This window comes from Saimiri boliviensis, chromosome 1 (genome assembly GCF_048565385.1).
Source record: "Saimiri boliviensis isolate mSaiBol1 chromosome 1, mSaiBol1.pri, whole genome shotgun sequence".
Lineage (NCBI taxonomy): Eukaryota > Metazoa > Chordata > Mammalia > Primates > Cebidae > Saimiri > Saimiri boliviensis.
The window spans coordinates 196702401-196729591 of record NC_133449.1 but is presented as its reverse complement, the minus strand read 5'-3'; the positions used below and the strand labels follow the sequence as shown (position 1 = coordinate 196729591).

The following is a 27191-nucleotide window of genomic DNA, read 5'->3' as shown; positions in this document are numbered from 1 at the left end:
ACTCTCTCAAAGTAAATAGTAAAGTATTTACTATTCAGCCCTTTTCAAAAACAATTTACCAACCCTTGATATTTAAAAAAAGATATTTATTTCCTTTTAGTACTGGAATGCCGAGCAATTGTCCATGTCCCTAATTTTGATAGATAACATTTGCTGAAAAAATGGAAGTGATAAAAGGTAAAGGTAGTTGATTTTTCAAGGGAAGAGATACTGTTCATATGTGGAAAGCAAATTATGTCTATAGTGGATATAAATGATAATTTTTAATATGAAAAAATTACCATGTTTTCAATGTAATTTTAAGGAATATTTTACAGAAAATAAAATTTTATTATAAAAATTGGCCATATTCATTATAATTGAATATTCTAAAGGTGGGATAAATTTTATTTTTACATAATAGGACATTAATGAATGTTATCACTAAAAATCTGAATGGTGAGCCAATGAAAATTCAGATTTTATTGCCCTAAAATTACCTAAAGTGGATAAAGTGGATTTTGAATATGTTAGAAAATTCTTTAGGTGTTATTTATTTATTAAATAACTGAAATTTAAACATGGGTAGTGTCAAAAGTTAATTAACATACAAAATTGACAAATGTAATGTTATATTAAAAACTAAGAAGCTTGTTTTCTAATTCTGTAAACTATTATGAAAACATTTTTATTTGCTCTATGTAGTTGTTTTATGAAAGGGAAAGTGTAAGTACCAAGTCACTGAAATATATGTTCTAGTTAGGCTTGTATTTTTAAAAAATATTTCTCTACAATAAATTTTCACTATAGGTTATTTGAAGTATGTAGGTAGTAATGGTTCTTTTTTACTTTCTTCAATGTAGCATTCAGGAAAGGCTAACTTTGTTAGTAGCTCAGCAGGAGGTAAAGTGGAAATGGTTAAAAATACTTCTTTTTGGGATATTATTGATTGTTATTCTTACTCTGCAAGGTTAGGTCCCTGAAAGTTATTTCAGAAAATGTCTTTCCCTGATCATTCTTATTCTCCACAATGTTGCAAATCTGGTACCAAAACAACATCAAGGGAATAGATCAGTTCTCTCCAATCTTGATGTCTTATGAGAACTGGCTGCCATTATCCAACTGTGGCAGAGAGCAACAGATAGCTCAGCAGAGCACGTAATAGGGAAGTTTTACACAGCTCCTCTGATTTTAGTTTTTAAATCATTTTTTCTTAGTATGTTTGTAACCAGAAAATCAGGGTTTATTAAAAATCAGTACTGATGTGTTAATTATTTTATAAAGAGGACTTTGAATTAAACTTGGCACTATTTATTTTAATTATTTGTGTTAATTATTTTATCAAGAGAGAACTTTGAATTAAACTTGGCACGTTAAAATATGTTGATAACATTTCTTGTTATTTCATTTTAATTGCCTTTTATATTATAACATAAAGATGGTTTAAATATTACAGAAATCCTTTGATGCTCTGAATTTTGTTACAATGTTAAAAATGGTATGGATTTCCAAAGCTAGTGCCATACAGCGGAAAGGCAGGTAATGTATATTTAATGTATATTCATTCAATTGCCTGTAAAATGGAAACATTTTCATATGCATTACACATTTATCATTTATTACACTTTAGATAAAATAATAGTTTTCATCTTAAAATTTTTATATTGTTTTTGCAAAGCAAGCCATTTTAATACTTCTTTAAAAGTTGGATTTAGGTTATGTTAAAATAAAAACTTTTGCGTAGTTAAATGTACATTCAGATGTAAGAAGCTTAAAAAACAAAACTAAAAATTGTAAACATATGTAATATAGGACAAAGAGCTAACTTCCTTATTATGTAAAAAGGCTCTTTGAAATCAAGTAAACACCAATAATCCAGTTCAAATTGATAAAGGACACAAATAGCAGTTTACCAAAATGAAAAATATGTTATGTCCTACTAATACATTGACCTCACATATACTACCTAATATGTATCAAAAGTAATGCAAAATAATGAGCTACTATTTTTTTACTTTCAGATGGGCATTGATGAAAATGTTTAACACTATGTACAACATAGTGGGAAAACATGGGCCAATAGACTTTCGTATTTTACTGATGGTAGTGTAGATTAGTATGACTGCTCCAGAGTGTAATTTGAAACTGTTTATCCAAATCTACTCTTTCACCATAGATTCCACTTCTCATAATTTATCCTGAGTTTGCTTGCACATGTGTGAAAAAGTGTATGATTAAGGCTGTTCTTTGAAGCATTGATTATAATAATGAAAAGTCTGGGAACAGTATGGTATCCATCACTCGTGAAGTGATTAAATAAATTATAGGCACACAGTGGCTTTCTAGGTAGCTGTTAAAAGGAAAAATGTAGATCTATGTGTTCTTATGTGGAATGAGTTTTCCGGATACATTGTTAACTGAAAAGGTAGGGTTTAGAACTTGCATCTAGTAGTCTTTTGGGTAAGAAAAATGTATGTATGTTTGTATATGTATTTAGACACAAATGCATTGAGAAGTCTGTGAGAAACATTAAAAAACAATGAATGGTTATTGACTCTGAGAAGGAAGATTTATGGGGTACTTGGAGTAAGGAGACAATTTTTTTTTTTTTGTAATTTGGTTATTTTACTGTGTTTGGGTCACTTTTTAATTTTCAAAAGATAAGACTAAAAAGTGTCATTTTCAGTAATTATCTTGCAAATTTATTTTATATTTTATTATAATTAGCAAGAAAACATGAAATGTAGACTTTAAAAGAATGCCTCACATCCTGAAGACTCATATGCATTATTTCTTTACCTTGTAACTTCATAGAATGCCGATGAGGGCATTGTTACATTAGTTGTTTTCTTATGACCAATAGTGGCTTGATACATTAAGCTAGACTTACATGCTATTAATAATATATTATTGGAGGTAAAACTGGGTGTGGTGGCTCAAGCTTATAATCCCAGCACTTTGGGAGGCTGAGATGGAAGGATTGCTTGAGTCCAAGAATGCAAGACTTGCCTGGGCAACATAGTGAGACCTTGTCACTACAAAAAATTAAAAAATCAGCTAGGTGTGGTGTCGCAGGCCTGTGGGCCTAGCTACTTGGGAGGCTGAGGTGGGAGGATCATTTGAGCCTAGGAGATTGAGGCTGTAGCTGCAGTGAGCTGTGATCATACCACTCCACTCCAGCCTTGGTGACAGAGCCACACCCTGTCTCAAAAATAAATAACAAATAATATATTTTTGGAGATAAAGGCCAGAAATTGTAGATATTTTCATTGCCATATTTCAACAAATGTTTATCAAAAGGCTTCCCTGTGCACATGTTATGGATACAGTGATAAATAAACCATAGTCTGATAGGTAAAGATGGACAAATGTTGCAGTCCATATGGGAGTCCATTAAGTTAAACAATTTTAATACAGTATTGTCAGTGCTACAACTGGATGTTTCCAGAGTTGTTAAGACTGAATCTGAGATAATTACGAATAAAGAAGAAGTTGTGGAAAGGCATTTCTAAAAGGCAGAGGGAAAAAGCATAACCAAGTATACTTACTTGCCTAAAGGCAACAGTGAACAGGAAGGTTGTTTAGATGGAATTTAGTTTAGAGTATAATGAAAAATGAGCTGAAAGTTGGGAGACAAGTTCTTAAGGACCATTTTTAGTTTTCTCTTTAAAAAAAAAAAAAAACAATAGGATGACATGATTAGAGTATCCTTTCAGTTCTCTGAAGAATGGATTGACAGAGACAAAAATGGTAGGAGGACCCAGTTGGAAGCTCCTTAGTTAATACTTTCCAATAATAAGGGAGAGATGAGAGTAGTCTGGATTTTTTAAATGGTGGTGGAAATAAAGATAAATAGATAATTAATTCAAGAGATACTAAAGAAAGTAACATTGGTGATTGTGTATATAGGGGGTGAAGGATAAGGAAGAGAGTGGAGTTAAGGATGTCATCCTGGTTTCTGTCTTAGAAAATTAGACAGTAGTGCCATAGTCAGATAGGGAAAATGGGAAGAGTGTTTTTACTGGGGAGAATAATTAATTTTTGATTATTTTGAGTTTGAGTTGCCTATAGAAAATCTAAGTGAAGCTGTCTAAGAAGTTTCTGAAGTATAGGCCTGGAATTAGTATAAGAAGATATAGTGCAGATAGAAATTGAGGTTTTGAGTATAATTAAAGTTACTTCAGGGGAGAGGGAAGTGTAAGAAGGGCAGATGGCTGAGGGTTCAACCTCAGAGGACCATAAACATTTAAGGACTAGGCAAATAACAGAAATCTTTTAGTGGAACCTGGATACGTCAGAATGCTGAAGGGTATAGTCTAGGGACGTAGAAGGGATCTTCAAAAACTTTATGGAAAATGCATCTTATGAAAAAGCTATGCATGGAGTTCAACATATTTTTGCATCAAAATAAACTCATATTAACTTGTTATAACATATCTGAACAGGATCTCATTTGAGTCACTAAGAAAGATAAGACATCAGTTTGAAAAAAGCCCCTGTCAGAGCAACATGAATTCTTCTAAAATTGAAGCAAGAGCAAATATCACATTTATGGTGACAATGCCCCGAAGAAATCAGCAGTTTACAAATGGATATCTTAAGAAGGGATGAGATGATGTTAAAGATAAAACCCACAGCAGATCACCATGTCTATTTGCGAGGAAAAAAAAAGTCTCATTTGTGTCCTAGAGGAACAATAATTAACAGTGCAAAAATAGCCAACACTATAGACATCACAGTTGGTTCAGGTTACCCAATTCTAACCGAAAAGTTAAAAGTTGAGCAGACTTACCACTTCATGGGTGCCAAAACCATTGCTTTTAGATCGGCTGCAGACAGGAGCAGAAGCTTTCAATGGAAATTTTAAACAATTGGAATCAAGGTCCTGAAGCATTTCTTGGAAGAATTGTAACAGAAGATCAAACATAGCTTTACCAGTATGATCCTGAAGACAAACCACAATCAAAGGAGTGACTACCAAGAGGTAGAAGTGGTCCATTCAAAGCAAAAGAAGATAGGTCATGGCAACAGTTTTTTGGGATGTGCAAGACATTTTGCTTATTGACTTTCTGGAGGGCCAAAGAACAGTAACTTCTGCTTATTATGACAGTGTTTTTGAAAGATTTACACAAAGCTTTAGCAGAAAAACCCATAGGAAAACTTCACTAGAAAGTCCTCCTCCACCACAGCAATTCTCCTGTGCATTCCTCTTATCAAACAAGGGCAATTTTATGAGTTTTGATGGGAAACCATTAGGCATCCACTTTATAGTACTGGTTTGGCTCCTTCTGAATTATTTTTATTTTCTAATCGTAAAATATCTGTAAAGGACCCCCATTTTTCTTAGGGTAATAATGTAAAAAAAAATGCATTGGCATAATTACATTCCCTAGACCCTCAGTTCTTTAGGGATGGACTGAATGATTGGTGTTATCACTTACAAAAGTGTGAACTTAATGGTTGAGAAATAAAGTTTATTTTTTTCTCTGTTAATTCCATTTTCCACACACTTTTGAAGTTCTGTTTTATTTGATGAAGCAAAAAGTTGACTAACAATATAAGATTTTGTAGCTCTTCTAATGTGTTATAGTGATGGTTGCCTATCTGGGTTGTGAGCTCCATGAAGACAAGAATATTTCTATATCTCTATCACTTAGCATATTTAACCCTGCCATTAGCTATTATAGTGACTTTGAGTGAATTCAGGAGATTGTTTTTCTTCTAGGTTTTTTTTGCTGCTTCACAGAAAATTATACAAGTCTTTATGATGACAGGATAAATGACATTCCCTTGGAGCTGTGTAATGCATAATTTGTACAACTGTAAACACAGTGCTTGATATAAGCTCTGCAAAATTGATTGAATTTAAATTAACAGTATTTATTCATGTTTTGTTTTTTGCTCACTTTTATATGTATGCTATTTCTTTTGATTTTTACCACAACCCTACAAGATATATCAGGTAGGTATCATTCATGAATCTCACTAATATATGAAATAATTGAGTCCCAGACAAGTGAAGTGCTTTCCAAAAGAATTTATAGAGGATAAGAAACAGAATAAGGATTTAAACTCAGGTGTCCTGATCCTGGATCATTTTTCTCTTTCCTAAATCACATTGCATTTAGTTTATTGTAGCCTTTATTCCTTGTTTGAGTCCTAATCTTGTATTTTATTTTTAAGGGCAGGGCGATGTAGACCTGGAATTTGTTTTCGTCTGTTCAGTAGACTCCGATTCCAGAATATGCTGGAATTTCAGACTCCAGAACTTTTGAGAATGCCACTACAGGTAAAAATTGATTTAAATATAAGACATTTTTTTGTAGGTGAGGGAGGAAAAGCGCCATTTCAACTTCTATGGATTAGGCCTTTAAAAAATCAATTTGTAAAACAAAAGTATTAAATATATATTTTTGGAAGGTATACCTATAACAGAAATAGTTTTTCTATGCAAGAAAATTTATAAACCTTCAAACAAAATTTTAAAGCATCACTTGAATATATTTAAATTATGGCACAGTTTTAAAGGTTTTTTTAAAATACAACATTTTAAAGTTTCAACTATGTAGTGTTCACCTATTAAATTCTCAATGAAATTAGAAAACAAATTATTTGAGGTCCAAAAGATAATACCTAAATCTCCGTATAAGATGCTGGGATTATTTAGTAGTTTTAAAACTGAGTTCATTGAGATTTTCTGACCTCTATTAATTGTGTGGATTTTTTTGTTTTGTTTTGTTTTTTAAGTTTTCCGACTTAATGGAACAGCTAGACCCTATAGCTTCTAGGGAAGATTAGCAGAATGCATTTATTTGATTCTTTAGTGTATTTGGCTAATGCTGGCTTCCAAACCCTTAAAGAGAGGCAGGATCATGTGTTTTACAGCCATAAACCTAAGATGATTTCTCACTTACTAGTGCTCGTGTGATTTTCTGTTCCTCCTGGAATAAAATTCAGAATTCTTAACAAGAGCACAAATTACTTGTTCCCGCCTGTGTCTTCAGTCACAGGCGGGAACAGGTAATTTCTTGTCATTTAACCTCTCTTACACCACTGGTTTTAGTTTCTCAAGCACTTTTTTCCTTCTGCCATATGGCTTTCACATGTATCTACCCTCTCCTTAGATACATTTACCTTATTCCTTTTATAATTATTCCTACTCAATCTTTACATCTTAGTTTAAGTGTCTTTCTTTAGGAAAACTGTCTGTAACTTCCCATGGTCTCCCTCTCTTACTCTTTTCTGAACTTGATTAAATCATATTTACTTCTTTAGCTCCCTGTATGCTTCATAGCACTTACCAGAATCGTAATTAAATTATTATATAATTAATTCTTTAAGATCTTTTATTCAAATTACAGTGTAAACTCAATGAGAATAATAGATAGTTCCTCTGTCCCCTTCTTTTTCTCCAGTTTGCACAGGGCCTTGCACCTAGTAAACACTTAGATAAAGCATTCTAGAATGTAGGAAGTATAAAGGGGGAAAAAAAGATTTTTTTTTTTTTTTTTTGGGACAGTGACTGAATGTTATGTATAAGAACAGTATGAGGAGATGTTGCCAGTGGGAGCAATGGTAATCTTGGTATATGTTGATTCAGGAGGGTATTTATTAAGGTTCTGTTATCTAGGGCAAAGTATGAGCTCATTTTTTATAGAAACACATTTTTCCTTCTATTGTTCATTCTTTTTTTTTTTTTCTTTTTTTTTTTTTCTATTGTTCATTCTAATCAGAGACTCTTCTAGTCTGTGTTTGGGAAGTATAGTTCCCATGATTTCTTTAAATGTATATGTTATTGTATTATTTTTAATTTTTAAAAATTATTTACTGTTTTGGTTTATAGGAACTTTGCTTACATACCAAGCTGTTAGCTCCAGTTAATTGTCCCATTGCTGATTTTCTTATGAAAGCTCCTGAACCTCCACCAGCTTTAATTGTAAGAAATGCTGTACAAATGCTTAAGGTTGGTGTCTTCATAGTTTTATTTTACATGATGTTTTTACTTGAAATTTTAAACTAAGTGAAAGTATGTCTTAACTAATTGTATATAATTATTTTTTTTCTTTTTATCTTCCTGCATGTATCCAGATAAGCTAATTTTGTACTTTTAAAAAATTATCTTAAATGATCATGTACTTTAAATAATACTGTCATGGTAATTATAATCAAACAGTGTAGTTCTTTTATATAATAGAAACAAAAAATATATTTTTATGAGATGTGGTAACAAAATAAAATCTATATTCTTCTTATTTAGGGTTTTTAATTATGTGGTTTGATTAAACAGTGTTTGCTATGTCAGAGTCTGTTCTGTCTCCTTTTTTTTAGACAATAGATGCAATGGATACATGGGAAGATCTGACTGAACTTGGGTATCATTTGGCTGACTTGCCAGTAGAACCACATCTTGGTAAAATGGTCCTGTGTGCTGTTGTTTTAAAGTGTCTGGACCCCATCCTTACAATTGCTTGTGCACTAGCTTATCGAGATCCTTTTGTACTACCTACTCAGGCCTCTCAAAAACGTGCAGCTATGCTTTGTAGGAAACGTTTTACTGCAGGAACTTTCAGTGACCATATGGCACTTCTCAGAGCATTCCAGGTACTATTACTGTCATTTTATTTCTGAAAATGTTACTGGTTAAACACATTTCTGGGGAAAATGTAGGAATTTTAAAAATAATTTTTAAAATTGAATAATTTTGTTTGATTATGAAGTCACATTTCATTAACAGTCCTGAAAAATATCTTCTTGCTGTTACTATGTTACAATTAAAACAGTTTTGCTCTTTTTTCTCCCCATTTTCTCCTTATAGGAATATGTGTGTATATGTGTGTATATATTTATGTTTATGCTTCTATTTATTTATTATTATTTTTTTTTCTATTTATTTTTTAAATACCAAGTATCTTTAAATCATTTCTTGGCCAAGGAATGGTCTAAAATTTTAGTTAAGAAACACTTTATACTATTTAAAATACATAGAACAAAGCTTAGAAGAAAATTGTCTTGAATTTAATATAGATTTTTCTTATAGTTCAGCTTTTTCTTATGTGTTCAAGACACTATGCTGAGAACATAATTTTGTAAAGCAAAATATAAAAATCACTTAAAACATTTTAAGATAATAGTAATGAGAAGTTGAAGAAAGAGGTAAATGAAAAAAGATGGGGAAAATAGGACTCTGGGGAAGACAAATGAAATGTAATTTAGAATTTCAGATATGTGGGGAAGAATATGTTATTTCTTAAAAACATAGACATTTTGTTTATCCTTAAGTCTCCTTGAATGTAGGCTGTCCCTATGCTTTTTGTTTGTTTGTTTGTTTTGAGACAGTCTCACTCTGTCACCCAGGCTGGAGTGCAGTGGCATAGTCTTGGCTCACTGCAACCTTCACCTCCCGGGTTCAGGTGATTCTCCTGTCTCAGCCTTCCAAGTAACTGGGATTACAGGCACCTGCCACCATGCCCAGCTAATTTTTGTATTTTTAGTAGAGACAGGGTTTTACCATGTTGGTCAGGCTGGTCTCGAACTCCTGACCTCAAGTGATCTGCCTGCCTTGGCCTCCCAAAGTGCTGGGATTAGAGGCGTAAGCCACCATGCCTGGCCACATTAAAAATATAACATTTTTTATGTAGAAAGTACTATTTTCAAACATACAAGATTTTTTTCAACACATATATAATTTTTAAAAATAATTACAAGCTCTTTTGTGAGTGTTGAGCAGTGGATGACTCATTGTTACTAATAGGGTATATTAGATACTGTATATTATAGTAGGTTGAGTGAGAAGTAGAAGGAGACTTGGAGTACAATTTCTATCTGTTTTTTGCTTTTCCCCATCTCCTTCAAAAGCAGAGAGGATAAATTATTGCTTCTGTCTTTTAGTTATGCATATTCCAAAGCAAGGAAACCTATTCACAAAGGAGAGCTTTTTATACTGCATATAGATGATTTATGGAAATCCTACTTTCCATTCTTAGGTAGATTCCAGGGTTGACATAGAGATTATTTTGTGGAGGACCAGAGTGGCACGATTCTTAGATTTACATGTTAGGAAGGCTTAGTTGAAAACCTCTTACACTTTTGTAGAATAAAATTAGCAGATGCATCTGAGGAGGCAAATATTTTTGCATTGTTGGTCATTTAGGTTACTTGACACTTAGTTCTCATTGAGATTTTATAATTTCAATAGCTTTAGTAGCATCTGAGTATAAATTAACTAATGATAAATTTTATTTGCTCATAAAGTCTTAGATTTTATAGAATAATTAGAATAAGGCAAATTGACCTTGAGGAATTTGTGTAGTGGTTTGTAGTTACTTGGTTGCCTCCCTAAGAAGTGATTAGTAAATGCGTCTTGCTATGTAATTATTCTCTTTTTATAGGCCTGGCAAAAAGCACGAAGTGATGGCTGGGAGCGAGCCTTTTGTGAAAAGAATTTTCTTTCACAGGCTACTATGGAAATAATCATAGGCATGAGAACACAGTTGCTTGGTCAACTTAGAGCATCAGGTAATGTTTTCCCTCAAAAAGGCTATTTAAGCTACTGAGAGTACCCTGCCCATATTTCATAGTATTTCTCATGTTAACAGATGCCATCTATTGTTTTTATGACATTACCATGTTACGTATCTTATATTCATGCAGGATTTGTAGAATTATGTCTTCAACTTTTGCTTGTTGATGAAAAAAATGCTATTGCAGGAGGTATATTTGAGAAATCTATGAACAGAACCTATACTCTTTTGATACTATTGGCAATTAACAATTTATATTTGTTGGCAGAGATGAATTTAGGTCTTACAGTTATTTTCTTTTGTCACCATTAATGAATCCTTACTTAGTTCTGTGAAATAGAAATTTTTAAAAAATGATATGAATGCTAATCTTTGTATTTTTGGAACACTAAAACAACTGGTAATACTTGAAGTCACTGAAAAGTTTTTTTTTTTTTTTTTGAAAGAGGATGCTAGTATTTCTGTTACCTTTCAGAACTGCTTTTTTGAGTAGCATAGTATATTGAAGTGATAGTCAGAAGAAAAGTACCAGAGCCTGGATTCATGGGTTAGCTGAAGTGCCAAACTAATAGGAATGAACCAGAGGATTTAAGAGTTGCCTTCAACATGAGAAAATATGAAGGACCTTTGAAACTCAAACAAGAATTACCATATATTTACATGACTACATCCCTAGAATTAGTATCTATCATAACCAAAATGTTGTTAATAACGGTCAGAAGGATGGTTTGGGTTTCAGCTATGAATTTAGTTCATTTCTGGCAGCAGATTATGAAGAACTTTATTGCAAGAATGTGCATTTAAAAACATTTAAGCCCCCACTGATTCTTGAACTTATTCTAACCTGCACAAATCTACACTTCCCTAGAATGTTGGTTCTATATCTGTTTGGTGGGGGCAGTGGGGAGCTCATATTTTAAATGACTTTGCAGAGGAGTTCTATTAATTGTGAAATTTGAATATCACAAAATTTATATGAGTTGTACAAGTTTTTGGAAAAAATGCACAAATGTATCTTTTGGACAATGGAAAAAGTTGGTGTGGTTTTTTTCCCCCTCTCTAGGTTTTGTTAGAGCACGAGGTGGTGGTGACATTCGAGATGTTAACACAAACTCTGAGAATTGGGCTGTTGTTAAAGCTGCATTGGTGGCAGGCATGTATCCTAATTTAGTCCATGTGGACAGAGAGAATGTAGTGTTGACAGGGCCAAAGGAGAAAAAAGTACGATTTCATCCTACTTCAGTTCTCAGTCAACCTCAATATAAAAAGGTAAAACATTTTTAATGTTCTTGGGTTTTAATGTTCTTTAGGTAGTTGACTGTCAATGAAAAATGTTCCACATGCCTGCCTGCTTTAAGAAATTAATTAGTTATATGCATATAATTAAATATTAGAACAAAACTTATAAATCTTAGAGTTGGAAAAGGTAACGTGTTAAGTAATGAGTACTTTTGTACAAACTGCATGAGCAATGACTTGTTTTAATTTTTGCTGAGGTACTAATATGCATCATCTATTTCATTGAGGGACTTTTTACGTTTTAAAAGTATTTCCAATAAATTAAGTGATAAACACAGCTAACAGTTTTAAAATTTATCTTCTTAATAGATTCCTCCAGCCAATGGTCAAGCTGCAGCAATTCAGGCACTGCCCACAGATTGGCTTATTTATGATGAAATGACCAGAGCCCATAGAATAGCTAATATTAGATGTTGTTCGGCAGTGACACCTGTCACTGTGTTGGTATTCTGTGGACCAGCTAGATTGGCAAGTAATGCTCTTCAGGAACCTTCGTCCTTTAGAGGTAAATGTATTATGAAGGAAATAAAAATCTATTTGAATGAAGTTTTTATGGTTTCTAAACCAAATAGTGAGATTATTTTATTAAACCAAATAATGAAATTACAAAAATATATATAGTAGCAGCTCTATTTTGATATACTAAGACTTATTAGGAAATACTAAGGTATACTACTGTTTTTGAAATTTATTTCTAAGGTAACTTGATGTTGATTTGTACATTTTTTATTAATCTTGCTTTTGGGAAGAAATTTTTCTTTTCCACTTGAATTGAAATAATTAACGTAAATAAAGATAATTGTAAAAAGTAATAGCCACCTATAATCTCATTTTTCTCATGCTAACAGTTTTTAATGTTAAATTTTTTGTACATGTTTACATATTTTAAATTATTTCACTCAAACTGTTATTTTATATTTTGCTATTTTTCATTATAGAGATATCAGAAATAGTTTTAGTATTTTATATTAATGGCTGCAAAATAGTATATCACATTGAAGTGGCATAATGCATTTTTTTTCCTTCAGCTTTTAAGTTTAGGGTTACATGTGCAAGATGTGCCAGTTTGTTGCATAGTAAACGTGTGCTATGGTGATTTGCTGCATAGATCATGCCATTAGCTATTATTCCTGATGTTCTCCGTTCTCCTGCCACACACCCCCAACAGGCCCCAGTGTGTGTGTTGTTCCCCTCTCTTTGTCCATGTGTTCCTATCATTCGTCTCCTTATAAGTGAGAACATGTAGTGTTTGGTTTTCTGTTCCTGCATTAGTTTGCTGAGGATAATGGCTTCCAATTCCATCCATGTCCCTGCAAAGTACATGATCAAATTCCTTTTTATGGCTGTTTAGTATCCTATGGTGTATATGTATCATATTTTATTTATCTGGTTTATCATTGATGGGCATTTGGGTTGATTCCATGTCTTTGCTATTGTGAATAGTGCTGCACTGAACATACAAGTGTATGTATCTTTATCACAGAATGATTTATATTCCCTTGGGTATTTACCCAGAGATGGTATTTCTGCCCCTAGGTCTTTGCGGAATCACCACACTGTCTCCCACAGTGGTTGAACTAATATACACTCCTATGAGCAGTGTAGAAGTGTTCCTTTTTCTCCTCAACCTCACCAACATGTTGTTTTTGACTTTTTAATAATAGCCATTCTGACTGGCATGAGATGGTATCTCATTGTGGTTTTGAATTGCATTTCAGTAATGATGAGCTTTTTTTCATATGTTTTTTTGGCCACATGTACATCTTCTTTTGAGAAGTGTCCATTCATGTCCTTTGCCCACTTTTTAATGGGTTGTTTTTTCTTGTAAATATGCTTACGTTCCTTGTAGACTCTGGATAGTTAGTAGACATTTGTCAGATGGATAGATTGCAAAAATTTTCTCCCACTCTGTAGGTTGTCTGTTTCTCTGATGATAGTTGTTTCTTTTGCTGTGCTGAAGCTGTTTAGTTTAATTAGATCCCATTTGTCAATTTTTGCTTTTGTTGCAATTGCTTTTGGCATTTTTGTCATGAAATCTTTGCCCATGCCTATGTCCTGAGTGGTATTGCCTAGATTTTGTTCTAGGGTTTTTATGGTTTGGGTATTACATTTAAGTCTCTCATCCGTCTTGAGTTAATTTTTGTAGAAGGTGCAAGGAAGGGGCCCAGTTTCAATTTTCTGCATATAGCTAGCCAGTTCTTCCAGTGCCATTTATTAAATAGGGAGTCCTTTCCCCATTACTTTTTTTTTTCAGGTTTGTTGAAGATCAGATGGCTGTAGGTGTGTGGTCTTATTTCTGAGTTCTCTATTCTATTCTATTGGTCTATGTGTCTGTTCTTGTACTAGTACCATGCTCTCTTGGCTACTGTAGCTAAGACAGCATGGTACTGTATAGTTAGAAGTTGAGTAGCATGATGCCTCAGTTTTGTTCTTTCTGCTTAGGATTTTCTTGGCTATGGGCTCTCTTTTGATTCCATATGAATTTTAAAATAGTTCTTCTAAGTCTGTGAAAAATGTCAGTGGTAGTATAATGGGAATAGCATTGAATCTATAAATTTCTCTGGGCAGTATGGTCCTTTCCATGATATTGATTGTTCCTATACATGAACATGGAATGTTTTTCCATTTGTTTGTGTTCTCATTGATTTCTTTGAGCAGTGGCACATAGTTCCTCTTGAAGACGTCCTTCACTTCCCTTGTTAGCTATATTCCTAGATATTTTATTTTATTTTTTGGGATGGAGTCTTGCTCTGTCACCCAGGCTGGAGTGGAGTGGCACAATCTCTGCTCACTGCAACCTCTGCCTCCTAGGTTCTAGTGATTCTCCTGAGTAGCGGGATTACAGGTACATGCCACAATGCCTGGCTAAACTCCAGAACTCAGGGTGATCCATCTGCCAGCCTTGGCCTCTCAAAATGCTGTAATTACAGGGGTGAGCTACCATGCTTGGCCCTTTTCTAGGTATTTTATTATTTTTGTAGCAATTGTGAATGCGAGTTCATTAATCATTTGGCTCTCTGCTTACCTGTTGGTGTATGATAAGAATGCTAGCAATATTTGCACATTGATTTTATATCCTGCTGAAGTTACCTATCAGCTTAAGAAACTTTTGACTGAGACGACGGGTTTTCTAGATGTATGATCAACATCTACAAAGATAATTTGTCATCTACAAACAAAGATAATTTGACTTCCTCTATTCCTATTTGAATATTCTTTATTTCTTTTTTCTTTCTTTTTTTTTTTTTTTGAGTTAGAGTCTCACTGTCACCCATGTTGGAGTGCAGTGGCATGATCTCAGCTCACTGCAGCCTTTGCCTTCTGGGTTCAAATGATTCTCCTGCCTGAGTCTCCAGAATAGCTGGTACACCTGCCACGCCACCACACTCCACTATTTTTTTTTTTTGTACTTTTAGTAGAGATGGCATTCACCATGTTGGCCAGGCAGGTCTCAAACTCCTGACTTCAAATGATCCACCCACCTCAGCCTCCCAAAGTGCTGGGATTATAGGCATGAGCCACTGCACCCACCCGGCCTGAATACCCTTCGTTTTTTTCTCTGGCTTGATTTCCCTGGTCTGAACTTCCAATCTTATGTTGAATAGGAGTAGTGAGAGAGAGCATCCTAGTATTGTGACAGTTTTCAAGGGAAATCCTTCCTGCTTTTGTCCATTCAGTGTGATATTGGCTGTGGGTTTGTCATAAATAGCTCATTTTGAGATATGTTCCTTCGCTACCTAGTTTATTGAGAGTTTTTAACACAAAACAATGTTGAATTTTGTCGAAGGCCTTTTCTGCATCTATTGAGATAATCATGTGTTTTTTGTCTTTAGATTTGTTTATGTGATGAATTATTTTTGTTGATTTGCATATGTTGAACCAGCCTTTCATCACAGGGATGAAGCCAACTTGATTGTAGTGGATAAGCCTTTTGATGTGCTGCTGTATTCGGTTTCCTCGTATTTTATTGAGAATTTTTGCATTGACATTCATCAGGGATATTGGCCTGAAGTTTTCTTTTTTTGTTGTATCTCTGTCAGGCTTTGATATCAGGATGATGCTGGCCTTATAGAATGAGTTAGGGAGGAGTCTCTCTGTTCAGTTATTTGGAATAGTTTCAGAAGAAAGGGTATCAGTTCTTCTTTGTACTTCTGGTTGAATTCAGCTGTGAATCCATCTGGTCTTGGGCTTTTTTTAGTTGGTAGGCTATTTATTATTGCCTCAATTTCAGAACTTGTTATTGGTCTATTCAGGGATTCAACTTCTTTCTGGTTCAGTCTTGGGAGTGTGTATGTGTCCAGGAATTTGTCTCTTTCTCTTTTTCTGGTTTATTTGCATAGAGGTGTTTATAGTATTCCCTGATGGTAGTTTGTATTTCCGTGGTGTCAGTGGTGAGATCCCTTGTATTGTTTTTTATTGTGTCTATTTGGTTCTTCTCTCTTTTCTTCTTTATTAGTCTAGCTAGCAGTCTGTCTATTTTATTGATTTTTTAAAAACCAGCTTTTGGATTCACCAATTTTTTTTTTTTGAAGGTTTCTTTTGTGTCTCTGTCTCCTCCAGTTCTGCTCTGATCTGAGTTATTTCATGTCTTCTGCTAGCTTTGGGGTTTGTTTGCTCTTGGTTCTCTAATTTTTTTAATTGATATGTTACGTCATTAACTTGAAATCTTCCTAGCTTTTTGATGTGCTCAGTTAGTGCCGTGAAATTTCCCTCTTAATACTACTGTAGCTATGTCCCAGAGATTGTGCTGCATTGTCTCTTTGTTCTCATTAGTTTCAAATAACTTCTTGATTTCTGCCTTAATTTCATTATTTACTCGAGTCATTCAGGAGCAGGCTGTTCAGTTTCCATGTAATTATGTGGTTTTGAGTGGATGTCTTAGTCTTGAGTTCTAATTTGTTCTGTGTTCTGAGAGACTGTTATGATTTCGCTTCTTTTGCATTTGCTGAGGAGTGTTTTACTTTCAATTGTGTGATCAATTTTAGAGTAAATGTCATATGGCGATGAGAAGAATGTATATTCTCTTGTTTTTGGGTGGAGAGTTCTGTAGATGTCTATCAGGTCCACTTGATCCAGAGCTGAGTTCAGGTCCTGAATATCGTTGTTCATTTTCTGTCTTGATGAACTGTCTAATGCTGTCCGTGGGGTATTAAAGTCTCTCACTGTTATTGTCTGGGAGTCTAAGTCTCTTTGTAGGTCTCTAAGACTTGTTTTATGAATCTGGGTGCTCCTGTATTGGGTGCATATGTATTTAGGATAGTTAATTATTTTTGTTGAATTGAACCCTTTACCACTGTGTAATACCCTTCTTTGATATTTATTGGTGTAGTTTGTTTTGTCAGAAACTAGGATTGTGACCACTGCCTTTTTCTGTTTTCCATTTGCTTGGTAAATTTTCCTCCATCCCTTTCTTTGAACCCGTGTGTGACTTGCATGTGAGATGGGTCTCTTGAAGACAACATACCCATGGATCTTGGCTCTTTATCCAGCTTGCTATTTGGTGCCTTTTAATTGGGGCATTTAGCTCATTTACCTTTCAGGTTAGTATTGTTATGTATAAATTTGATCCTATCATCATGACGCTAGCTGGTTATTCTGCAGACTTGTATATGTGGTTGCTTCATAGTGTTACTGGTCTGTGTACTTCATTGTGTTTTTGCAGTGGCTGGTAATGGTTTTTCCCTTTCATATTTAGTGCTTCCTTCAAGAGCTCTTGCAAGGCAGGCCTGGTGGTGACAAATTCCCTCAGCATTTGCTTGTCTGAAAAGGATCTTATTTCTCCTTCACTTATAAAGTATAATTTGGCCAGATAGGAAATTCTAGGTTGGAAATTCTTTAAGAGTGTTGAATATTGGCCCCCAATGTCTTCTGGCTTGTAGAGTTTCCACTGAGAGGTCTGCTGTTAGTCTGATGGACTTCCCTTTGTACATGACCTGGCCTTTCTCTCTAGCTGCCCTTAACATTTTTTCTTTCATTCTGACCTTGGAGAATCTGCTGATTTTGTGTCTTGGGGTTTATTTTCTCATGGAATATTATACTAGGGTTCCTTGGATTTCCTGAATTTGAATGTTGGGCTGTCTTGCTAGGTCAGGGAACTTCTTCTGGATGATATCCTGAAGTACGTTTTCCAACTTGGTTATATTCTCCTGTTTCTTTCATCTACCCCAATCAGTTGTAGGTTCGTTCTCTTTATATAATCCCATATTTCTCAGAAGTTTTATTTTTTTTCTATTCTTGTCTGCCTGTCTTATTTCAGGAAGATAGTCTTCAAGCTCTAAGATCTTTCGTTTGTTTAGTCTATGCTGCTGGTGATACTTGTGATTACATTGTGAAGTGCTCATGTTCTGTTTTCAGCTCTATCAGGTCAGTTATGTTTTTCTCTAAATTTTCTATTCTGGCCATCAGCTCCTGTATTGTTTTATCATGATTCCTACTTTTTTGCATCATGTTACAACATGCTTCTTTTTTTTTTTTTTTTCTTTTTTTTGAGACGGAGTTTTGCTCTTGTTACCCAGGCTGGAGTGCAATGGCGCGATCTCGGCTCACCGCAACCTCCGCCTCCTGGGTTCAGGCAATTCTCCTGCCTCAGCCTCCTGAGTAGCTCGGATTACAGGCATGTGCCACCATGCCCAGCTAATTTTTTGTATTTTCAGTAGAGACGGGGTTTCACCATATTGACCAGGATGGTCTCGATCTCTTGACCTCGTGATCCACCCGCCTCGGCCTCCCAAAGTGCTGGGATTACAGGCTTGAGCCACCGCGCCCGGCTTACAACATGCTTCTTTAGCTCAGCGAAGTTTGTTATTACCCACCTTCTGAAGCCTACTTCTGTCAATTCAGCCATCTCAGCCTCAGCCTAGTTCTGTGCCCTTGTCAGAGAGTTGTCACAGTCATTTGGAGGAGAGAAGGGACTCTGGCTTTTTGAGTTTTCAGCGTTTTTGCATTCTTTCTCACCTTTGTGGGCTTATCTACCTTCAATCTTTGAGGATGCTGACCTTTGTATGAGGTTTGTTTGGGGTCTTTTTTGTTGATGTTGTTGTTTTCTGTTTGTTTTTCTTTTAGAGTGAGGCCATTCTACCATAGGGCTGCTGCGGTTTGCTGGGGCTCCACTCCAGACCCCAGTTGCCTCAGTTTTTCTCATAACTGGAGTTATCACCAGTGAAGCCTGCAAAACAGCAAAGATGGGAGCCAGCTCTTTCCTCTGGAAATTCTGTCCCAGGGGGTTATTGATCTGTTGCCAGCCCACATGCACCTGTAGGAGTTGACTGGAGGCTCCCGTTCTGAGGTTTCACCCCATCAGGAGGAATGGGATCAGGGACCTGTGCAAAGAAGCAATTTGGCTTCTTTTTGATACAGTAGGAGTGCTGCATTGGTGGGAACCCTTTTCATCCAGACCGCCTGTATTCACTACAGCCAGCAGGCTGGATGGAGTGGCTGAGTCAACCAAACCACAGAGATGGCAGCCACTCCTACCCCTGGGAACTCAGCCCCATCTCAGGCAGACTCCAACCCGCTGCTGTTGGCTGGCTGGGATATCAAGCCAGTGGGTCTGGTCTTAATTTCTGAGGTGCCATGGAAGTGGGACCTGTAGAATGATGCTTCTTGGCTTCCTGGATTCAGCCTACTTCCTAGGGTTATGTACAAACAGATATCCTGCCTTGCTAGGGATCCCAGGAGCAAAGTATGTGTAACTCCTGAGTTTCTGCATGTGCCTGAGTGACTGCTCTGCCAAGACTCCACACAACTCTGTGGCATAGGCTCATGAAGGGATCTCCTGATTTGTAGGTTGCAAAGATCCATGGGAGAAACATGGTTTTCCGGGAGGGGTCATACAATCACTCACTGTTTCTCTTGCCTAGGGGTGGGGGTTCCTTTGGCTCTGTGCTGATCCAGGGTGGGCCATTGCTTCCACCTGCTTTTCTTCATTCTCCGTGGGTTGATTTGTGTGCCTAGTCAATCCCTATGTGAGAACCTGAATATTTCAGTTGAAGGTACTAAATTCACTTCTGCCTTTTCATTCCTCTTTGTGAGTGCTGCTGACTATAACTGCTTCTAATAAGCTGTCTTTGATTGATCCCCTGGCGTAATGCATTTAAAATGCTCCTTTCTAGTTGGACATCTTGAATATTTCAAATTATTTGCTATTTAGTGATTCAGCAAATAGTACCTACTATATGTCAGGTACTGTGCTTGGCATTGAGGGTATAACAGAGTGTTTCTGGCCTTAGGAATTCACACAGTAGTGAGGGTAGACAAACAGTAAAAGAGTAAATAATCTGCAAGATGCTATGAAGGAAATACAAAGAGGACTGCCTTAGGGGTGACCTACTTTAGAAAGGAAGCTTAGACAAGTTTCTCTGAGAAGATAAGACTTAAACTGAGACCTGCAATATGAGAAGAATACAGCCACAAGAACAAGCAAAAATGTGCTGCAGGTGGAGAAAAGTGGAAAGCCCCAAGATTCTGTGCTAGGAAATGATCTAGGAGTTGACAGAAAGGCTGTGTGATTACAGTGCATTGATCAATGGAAGAGGGCAATGATGAGATAAGGTTGAAAGGAAAGCGAGGACTCGTAGGCCATAGAAATGCAAAGGATTAAAAGGTTTTAAGTAAAGGAATGACATTTGATATGTTCTAAAAGATCATTTTATCTGAGGGGATGAATTACAGGAGGGACAACAATAGAAGAGTGGAGGCAGGCAGGAGGCCTTTCGCAGTGGTCTTCTAACAGAAGCTGATGGGTCAGAGATAGAAAGATATGAAGAGAAGTAGATATAAAATTATTTTGGGGGCCTGCTCATGCCTGTAATCCCAGCACTTTGGGAGGCTGAGGCAGGTGGATCATGAGGTCAGGAGTTCAAGACTAGCCTGGCCAAGATGGTGAAACCCCATCTCTACTGAAAATACAGCAATTTGCTGGGCACAGTGGTGGGCACCTATAATCTCAGCTATTTGGAAAGCTGAGGCAGGAGAATTGTCTGAACCCAGGAGGTGGAGGTTGCAGTGCAACAGAGCAAGACTCCATCTCAAAAAAAAAAAAAAAATTATTTCAAAGATGCTAGTACCTACTAGATTGAATGTGGAAAGTAAGGGAAAGGGAGGAGTCAATTAGAATTCTCAGGTTTTGGTTATAGTAGCTTGCCACTCATTTGAGATTCAGAAAACTGGAAGGAGCACATTGTGTAGGGGAGAAATTAAGGGTTCTTTTTAGACATGTTGACTTTGAAATGGCTAAGACATTCTAAGTGCATATTTTTTCAGGAAGCAGTTGGATATGCATTTCTGGAGCTCAGGGAAGATGTCTGGGCTAGCAATACAAATTTGGAAGTCATCAGCTTGTAAATGGTATTTATAGACATGAGAATGGATTTCCTAAAGAGAATGTGTAAATTTGAGTAGAGGAAGAAAGAGTGGTTCAGTGTTGGAGGTAAATATTTTTCAAGAAGGAAGTGGTTAGCTCTACTGAATATGCCTAAAGATTGATGGTGTTAAGTTTGTATGTAGAGAGCAGAAATGGCATGATTGATAATTTACGAGATTATGGACAAAGTTGGGGCATTGCTACATTAACATCTCCATCTGTGTGTCCTTCTGCTTTAATACATTTAATATTTTCTTTGGGATAAAACTCTTTGAAGTAGGAATTACTTGATAAAAATGTATAGATATTATTTATAGTTATTCCTCCATACCCAATCATATTAGCACAATTAAGAGTGAATTTCATGGCAACTATACCATTATTTGGTGTTGATTTTAAAGATAGAATATTTGAAGATTCCTTCATTTGCTCTTTTTATTTCTGTCAAAAAGAAATAACTCTCCATGCATTTCTTTATATTTCCCTTTAGTTTGAGTTGTTTTTTCATCTTCTGCCCATTTATTTGGGCACTTGTATTTTACTAAAAAATTTGAATTATAGCTTTATAATTTAAAGATATTATCTTTTTTCTATCACATTCAATGCAATTTATAATTCATTTTCATGTTATGTATTTTGAGTTCTGAGTTTTGATTGCTGTATATTTAAACTAAATAATCTTTCCCTTCACTATTCACTTCCAAAGCTGAGAAAACATCATCTCTCCATTGATGTGATAAATATTGTTTTTGTTTTCTACAATTTGGTTTTAAGATTTTTTTAACCATGTTGAGTTGATTCAGGCTTAAAACGAAGATCTAAGTTTTTCCAAGTGCTTTCCTCTCATCTGTACCATTTATTAAATAGTTCTTATATATCCTCCTTTAGAAAGCTTGCATGATTGCATATTAAATTTGATACCTTTGTCTAACCCTTTCGTATACTCTATTCCTTTGCATTTCTGCCTTTATATTGTACCTTCTTTTTTAGTATTTTTGTTTATTAATAAATTCTAATATCTGGTAGTAGAAGTTCTAGCTGTAACTCCTGCCTTTCTGTTATTGAGCTACTATTTGATTCTCTTACCTATTTTTTTTATAATGAATATTCAGTAGTCATCTTCTCTAATCCTTTCTGCAAACAACAATTCTTTTGTGTTTGTTTGTTTCAGATAGGGTCTTGCTCTTTCCCTCAGGCTGAAGTTCAGTGGTAGTTATAGGTTATTGCAACCTCTGCCTCCCAGGCTCAAGTGATCCTCCCACTTCAGTCTCCTGAGTAGCTGGGACTAAAGGCACACACTATCATCCTGGCTAATTTTCATATTTTTTTGTAGAGATGGGGTTTCGCCATGTTGCCCAGGCTGTTCTCAAACTCCTGGGCTCAGACAATCTGCTCAATCTGGCCTCCCAAAGTGTGGGATTACAGGTGTAAGCCACCCCACCTGGCCTCTGTTGTTTGTTAATTTAAAGTTTCCTTCCAGGAAATCTAGCCATACCTTCTTTTAAATTTATCTTAGGTCCGGGCACGGTGGCTCAAGCCTGTAATCCCAGCACTTCGGGAGGCCGAGGCGGGTGGATCACGAGGTTGACAGATCGAGACCATCCTGGTCAACATGGTGAAACCCCGTCTCTACTAAAAATACAAAAAATTGTTTGGGAATGGTGGCGCGTGCCTGTAATCCCAGCTACTCAGGAGGCTGAGGCAGGAGAATTGCCTGAACCCAGGAGGCGGAGGTTGCAGTGAGCCGAGATCGCACCATTGCATTCCAGCCTGGGTAACAAGAGCGAAACTCCGTCTCAAAAAAAAAAAAAAAAAAAAAATTTATCTTAAAGATATTCAGCAATATATATATATATATATATATATATATATTATATATATATATATATTTGGTAACTTTTATAAAGGTTGAGGATACTTCCTAAGGTGATTCTTAAGATTCTTTTATTGCTGTTTTCAGTTGTCATGGTGAATGGATTCTCTTTGTTTCATTTTCTTGCTGAACTTGCTTAGTAGGAACATTATTGCAGACATATTTTATGTACCTTGTTAAACCCGTTAATCCTTTGGACTTTGTAATTTATTGAATTATATTACCTTCAGGTGCTAATACTTTATTACCAAAATGTATTTTTTTTTCATTTCATTTTGAAGACATTAGAAAACTGAATTAATGGTCCATTTTGTCTTATTGAATTTAAAGATTCAAATTCTAAAGTTATACCATTGATTATAATGTTAATTTTAATAAAAGTGTTTCTATTAAATTAGGGAAGAGAGTTTTGCGTGCATTTATTTTTGAGACAGGTTTTCACTCTGTCACTCAGGATGGAGTGCAATGGTGCAGTAGTCATAGCTCACTTTAACCCTGAACTCTAAGGTTCAAGTGATCCTCTCACCTTAGCCTTCTGAGTAGCTGGTACAATAGGCATGAGTCACCACACCTGGCATAGAAGGTTTTTTGTGGTGTTGTTTTTGTGTTAAAAATTTGTTGAATTTACTAAATAGCATTTGAGCATTTGTTCATATAATCAAAATTATTTAGCCCATTGATATGGTATGTAGATTTTCTTACGGAACTATTATTGTGTTCCGAAAATAAACCTTTCTTGGACTAAGTGTGATTTATTACATTGCTGGATGTTTTTCTAGTATTTTATTTAAAACTCTTATATGCATCTTCATTGTTGAGGCTGACTTGTAGGGTTTGTGTGGTGCATGCTTGTACATATTCCGGTATGTAGATTTTATGTATTAATCAAGTTTTGGGGTTAGGGTTAGATTTGTCTTGTTAAAGGAATTGATCATTATTTGATTCCATGCAAAATTGAGAGACTTGGCATTCTGGATTTCTTTGTTGATGTTATTTAGGAATCTCTTTGATTTCTTCCTTCAACATATTTGCATTTTTCAGTTCTTCTCCTTTCAGTTTTAGTAATTTTCTTATGGAAAATAATAAATTTCTTTGAAGATTTCAAATTTGTTTATACATACTATATATTTTTGCTGATATTAATTTTATAATGCTTCTGTATTAATTTTTATAGTCTTATTTTCACCTGATTTTGTAGATAGATTTTTGCTTTCTTCTTCCTTTGTTAATTTACAGAGGGTTGTCTCTTAATCTTTTCAAAGAACTGGATTATAGTTTTAATTATTACCATTTTGTCTTTGTAATTCATCTTTTTAAATTTTCGATCTTCTTTGGGTTTAATGCTATTTTTCTAAGTTGTATTTAGCTATTTACTTTTTCTTTTTTAAAATTGAAACCTGTGACTTTATAAGAGTATTGCTTCGGGCACCTTTCATAGTTCTTGATCTGTAGTGTAGTCATTCCTTTCTTGAATTATATTCTTTGTTTCTTTTTCAACCGGTTATTAAAGATAGTGCTTCAAATTTTATATTCTTGTCCTTTTTGTTTTAGTGCATTGTGATTAAAGATCATAGTCTTCAACTGGTGTCTTTTTTTTTTCTTTAAAATAAATATTGTGATTTAATATGTGATCTTTGGGTTTGAAGAACTTCCCACACAAATTGTTAGTATGTCAGAAGCATTTGTGTACATGAAGAGTATTTATTCTTCTTATTTTTTTTCCATAATATAAGAAGGTAGAAGTGATTTTTTTTCATTATGTGCTTGACAGTGGATGGCATTCCCAATGACAGTAGTGATAGTGAAATGGAGGACAAAACTACAGCTAATTTGGCAGCCTTGAAACTTGATGAGTGGCTCAATTTCAAACTAGAGCCAGAGGTAAGTTGCTTTCTAGTAGTATAATAAATTTCTTTCGTTCAGTTAGTGTGACTTGATATATAGTATGATAAAAATTTTATCTTTAATATTGAGCCCTTAGTATCAGAGAATACAGCTTGTTCAAGTTTTCATAGGGACCTTATTCATTATCTTCTGTATTGGGGTTTATTCTAACAGAAGACTTGGAAAATCCAGTTGTGGCTCAGTATTTAAGCAAGGTAATTGTCTTAGTCTGTTGTTGCTGCTATAGTGATTTATAAAGAAAAGAAGTTTATTTCTCACAGTTCTGAAGGATGTTAAGTCTGAGATCAAGGTGCTGACATTGGGTGAGGGCCACTGAACTCTGCCTCCTCTGAAATGGAGGAATACTATGTACTCACATGGCAAAAGGCAGAAGGGCAAGTGGGCATGAACTCCTTCCATCAAGCTCTTTTATAAGGATACTGAATCCAATTCATGGAGCCAGAGCCCTCATGACTCAATCACCCCTTAAAGGCCAACACCTCCCATTACTATTGCATTGGAGATTAAGTTTCAACATGAAATTTTGGAGGGGACAAAAACTTCAAACTGTAGCAGTAATCCTTGAGTATTTCTGGATATATAAGAAAGTATTGAGTATTGGGTACAAAAGAACTCCTTTTATTTTGTATAACTCTGTTTCTGAGAGAAAGATATGAGTCCATTCTATTTTCTCTTTGCATATACCTCTGAATTGGGGGTTTGAGGGTGGTTGAATGTTTCTTTACAAATTACAGATTTTCATGGCAAAGCCTCCCCTTGATTCTATCTCTGCTCTCCAAGATCATTCACTATACATTTTTGGGAAGTGCCAAGCTGTCAGTAGTTAACACTGGCTAGGTTTACTTTTTTAGCATCTATTCATTCCACACATCGACCTACTACACTCTCACTTCCATTCCCACCAATCCTTAACTTCACTGAAACTGTACTTGCCAACGTCAACTGTGTCCTTCGTGTTGTAAAGTCCATCTGCTGTCCTGGATAAATGTGACCTCTCTCTGTTATTTATCTCTATTGTCCATATCCTCCTTTTTGTAATCCTGCCCTTTCCCAATTTTCTTTCTTACTTCTGCCCCAAATTCTTTGTCACTAGTTACTGTAACATTAATCTTTCTTAGTTCTTGTTTCTCTGTAGTCCTTCTTAGGTTGTTTCACAGATCCTGCTACATATGTTTGTCCCTTAAATTTTAAGTTATCTAGCACTTTGTCTCTTACTTTCATCTTCTTACTCCCTCTGTACGGTCACTGAGGACTTTACCTCTATTTGCATATTTTGCAACTATTTAGGAACTGGTGACTTTCAAGTTTATATCTTACACCTTTCTTTGAATCCAACTGCCTTCAGGACATGATCATTTGGATATTCTACAGGCACTAAAATAACAGTATGAATTACATATATTTTAATTTACCCTGCTGCTACTTTTCTTGTATTAATCACACTCTACCATAATTATTGTTTACTGTCTTTGTTATTAGACTGTTTAATTTGATTTTGTGACTTTTGTGCCTAAAATATTATAAATAAATTTAATTTCATTCATGCATTAAAAATAATGAAATTAGTAGTAAATTATATGAAATGTGAAATATGTTTATTGGAAACAGTTGCAAACTAATGGAAACTAATCAACAAATAGGTGTTTTGCATATATGATATCATTTGCTTCTATCTATTTGAACTATTACAGGCAGCTAGTTTATTGCTGCAGCTCAGACAGAAGTGGCATAGCTTATTTTTACGCCGAATGAGAGCTCCATCTAAACCTTGGTCTCAAGTTGATGAAGCTACCATAAGAGCAATTATAGCTGTTTTAAGCACTGAAGAACAGTCTGCAGGTTTGCAACAACCATCTGGAATTGGCCAAAGGCCAAGGCCTATGTCTTCAGAAGAGCTTCCTTTGGCTTCATCTTGGAGATCAAATAATAGTAGGAAAAGTTCAGCAGATACTGAATTTTCTGATGAGTGTACTACTGCAGAAAGGTAAATTTATGACATTTTACCAAAATGGGTCACTTTTTCTTCATGAAAATAAATTATTTATCTTAGAATCATGTGCTTTTATAATTAAAAATTACTTTTTTTTAATAATCTAAGATCCATAAAAAGGTAGCAATAAAGTGGAAAGAGTTTTCTACTTATCAAACTTAATTCTTCTAAGTATTAAGGTAATATGGATTGTAAACTATTGGTATCTATGTGTTATTTAATAAGGCAACTCTTTCGCAGGAAAAGGTCAAAATACCTAATTTC

General features: G+C 35.2%; 1 protein-coding gene across 1 annotated transcript in view; it reads left to right on the top strand.

Annotated features, from left to right (window-relative positions):
* YTHDC2 (YTH N6-methyladenosine RNA binding protein C2) overlaps positions 1-27191 on the top strand; it is a 79593-nt gene that overhangs the window by 40138 nt on the left and 12264 nt on the right. Inside the window, exons 17-25 of the mRNA XM_003920690.4 lie at positions 1436-1518; positions 6163-6268; positions 7823-7942; positions 8308-8580; positions 10368-10494; positions 11563-11768; positions 12108-12303; positions 24804-24913; positions 26629-26921. Of these exons, the coding sequence (XP_003920739.3) occupies positions 1436-1518; positions 6163-6268; positions 7823-7942; positions 8308-8580; positions 10368-10494; positions 11563-11768; positions 12108-12303; positions 24804-24913; positions 26629-26921 (1514 nt within the window). The remainder of the gene's footprint in view (positions 1-1435; positions 1519-6162; positions 6269-7822; positions 7943-8307; positions 8581-10367; positions 10495-11562; positions 11769-12107; positions 12304-24803; positions 24914-26628; positions 26922-27191) is intronic.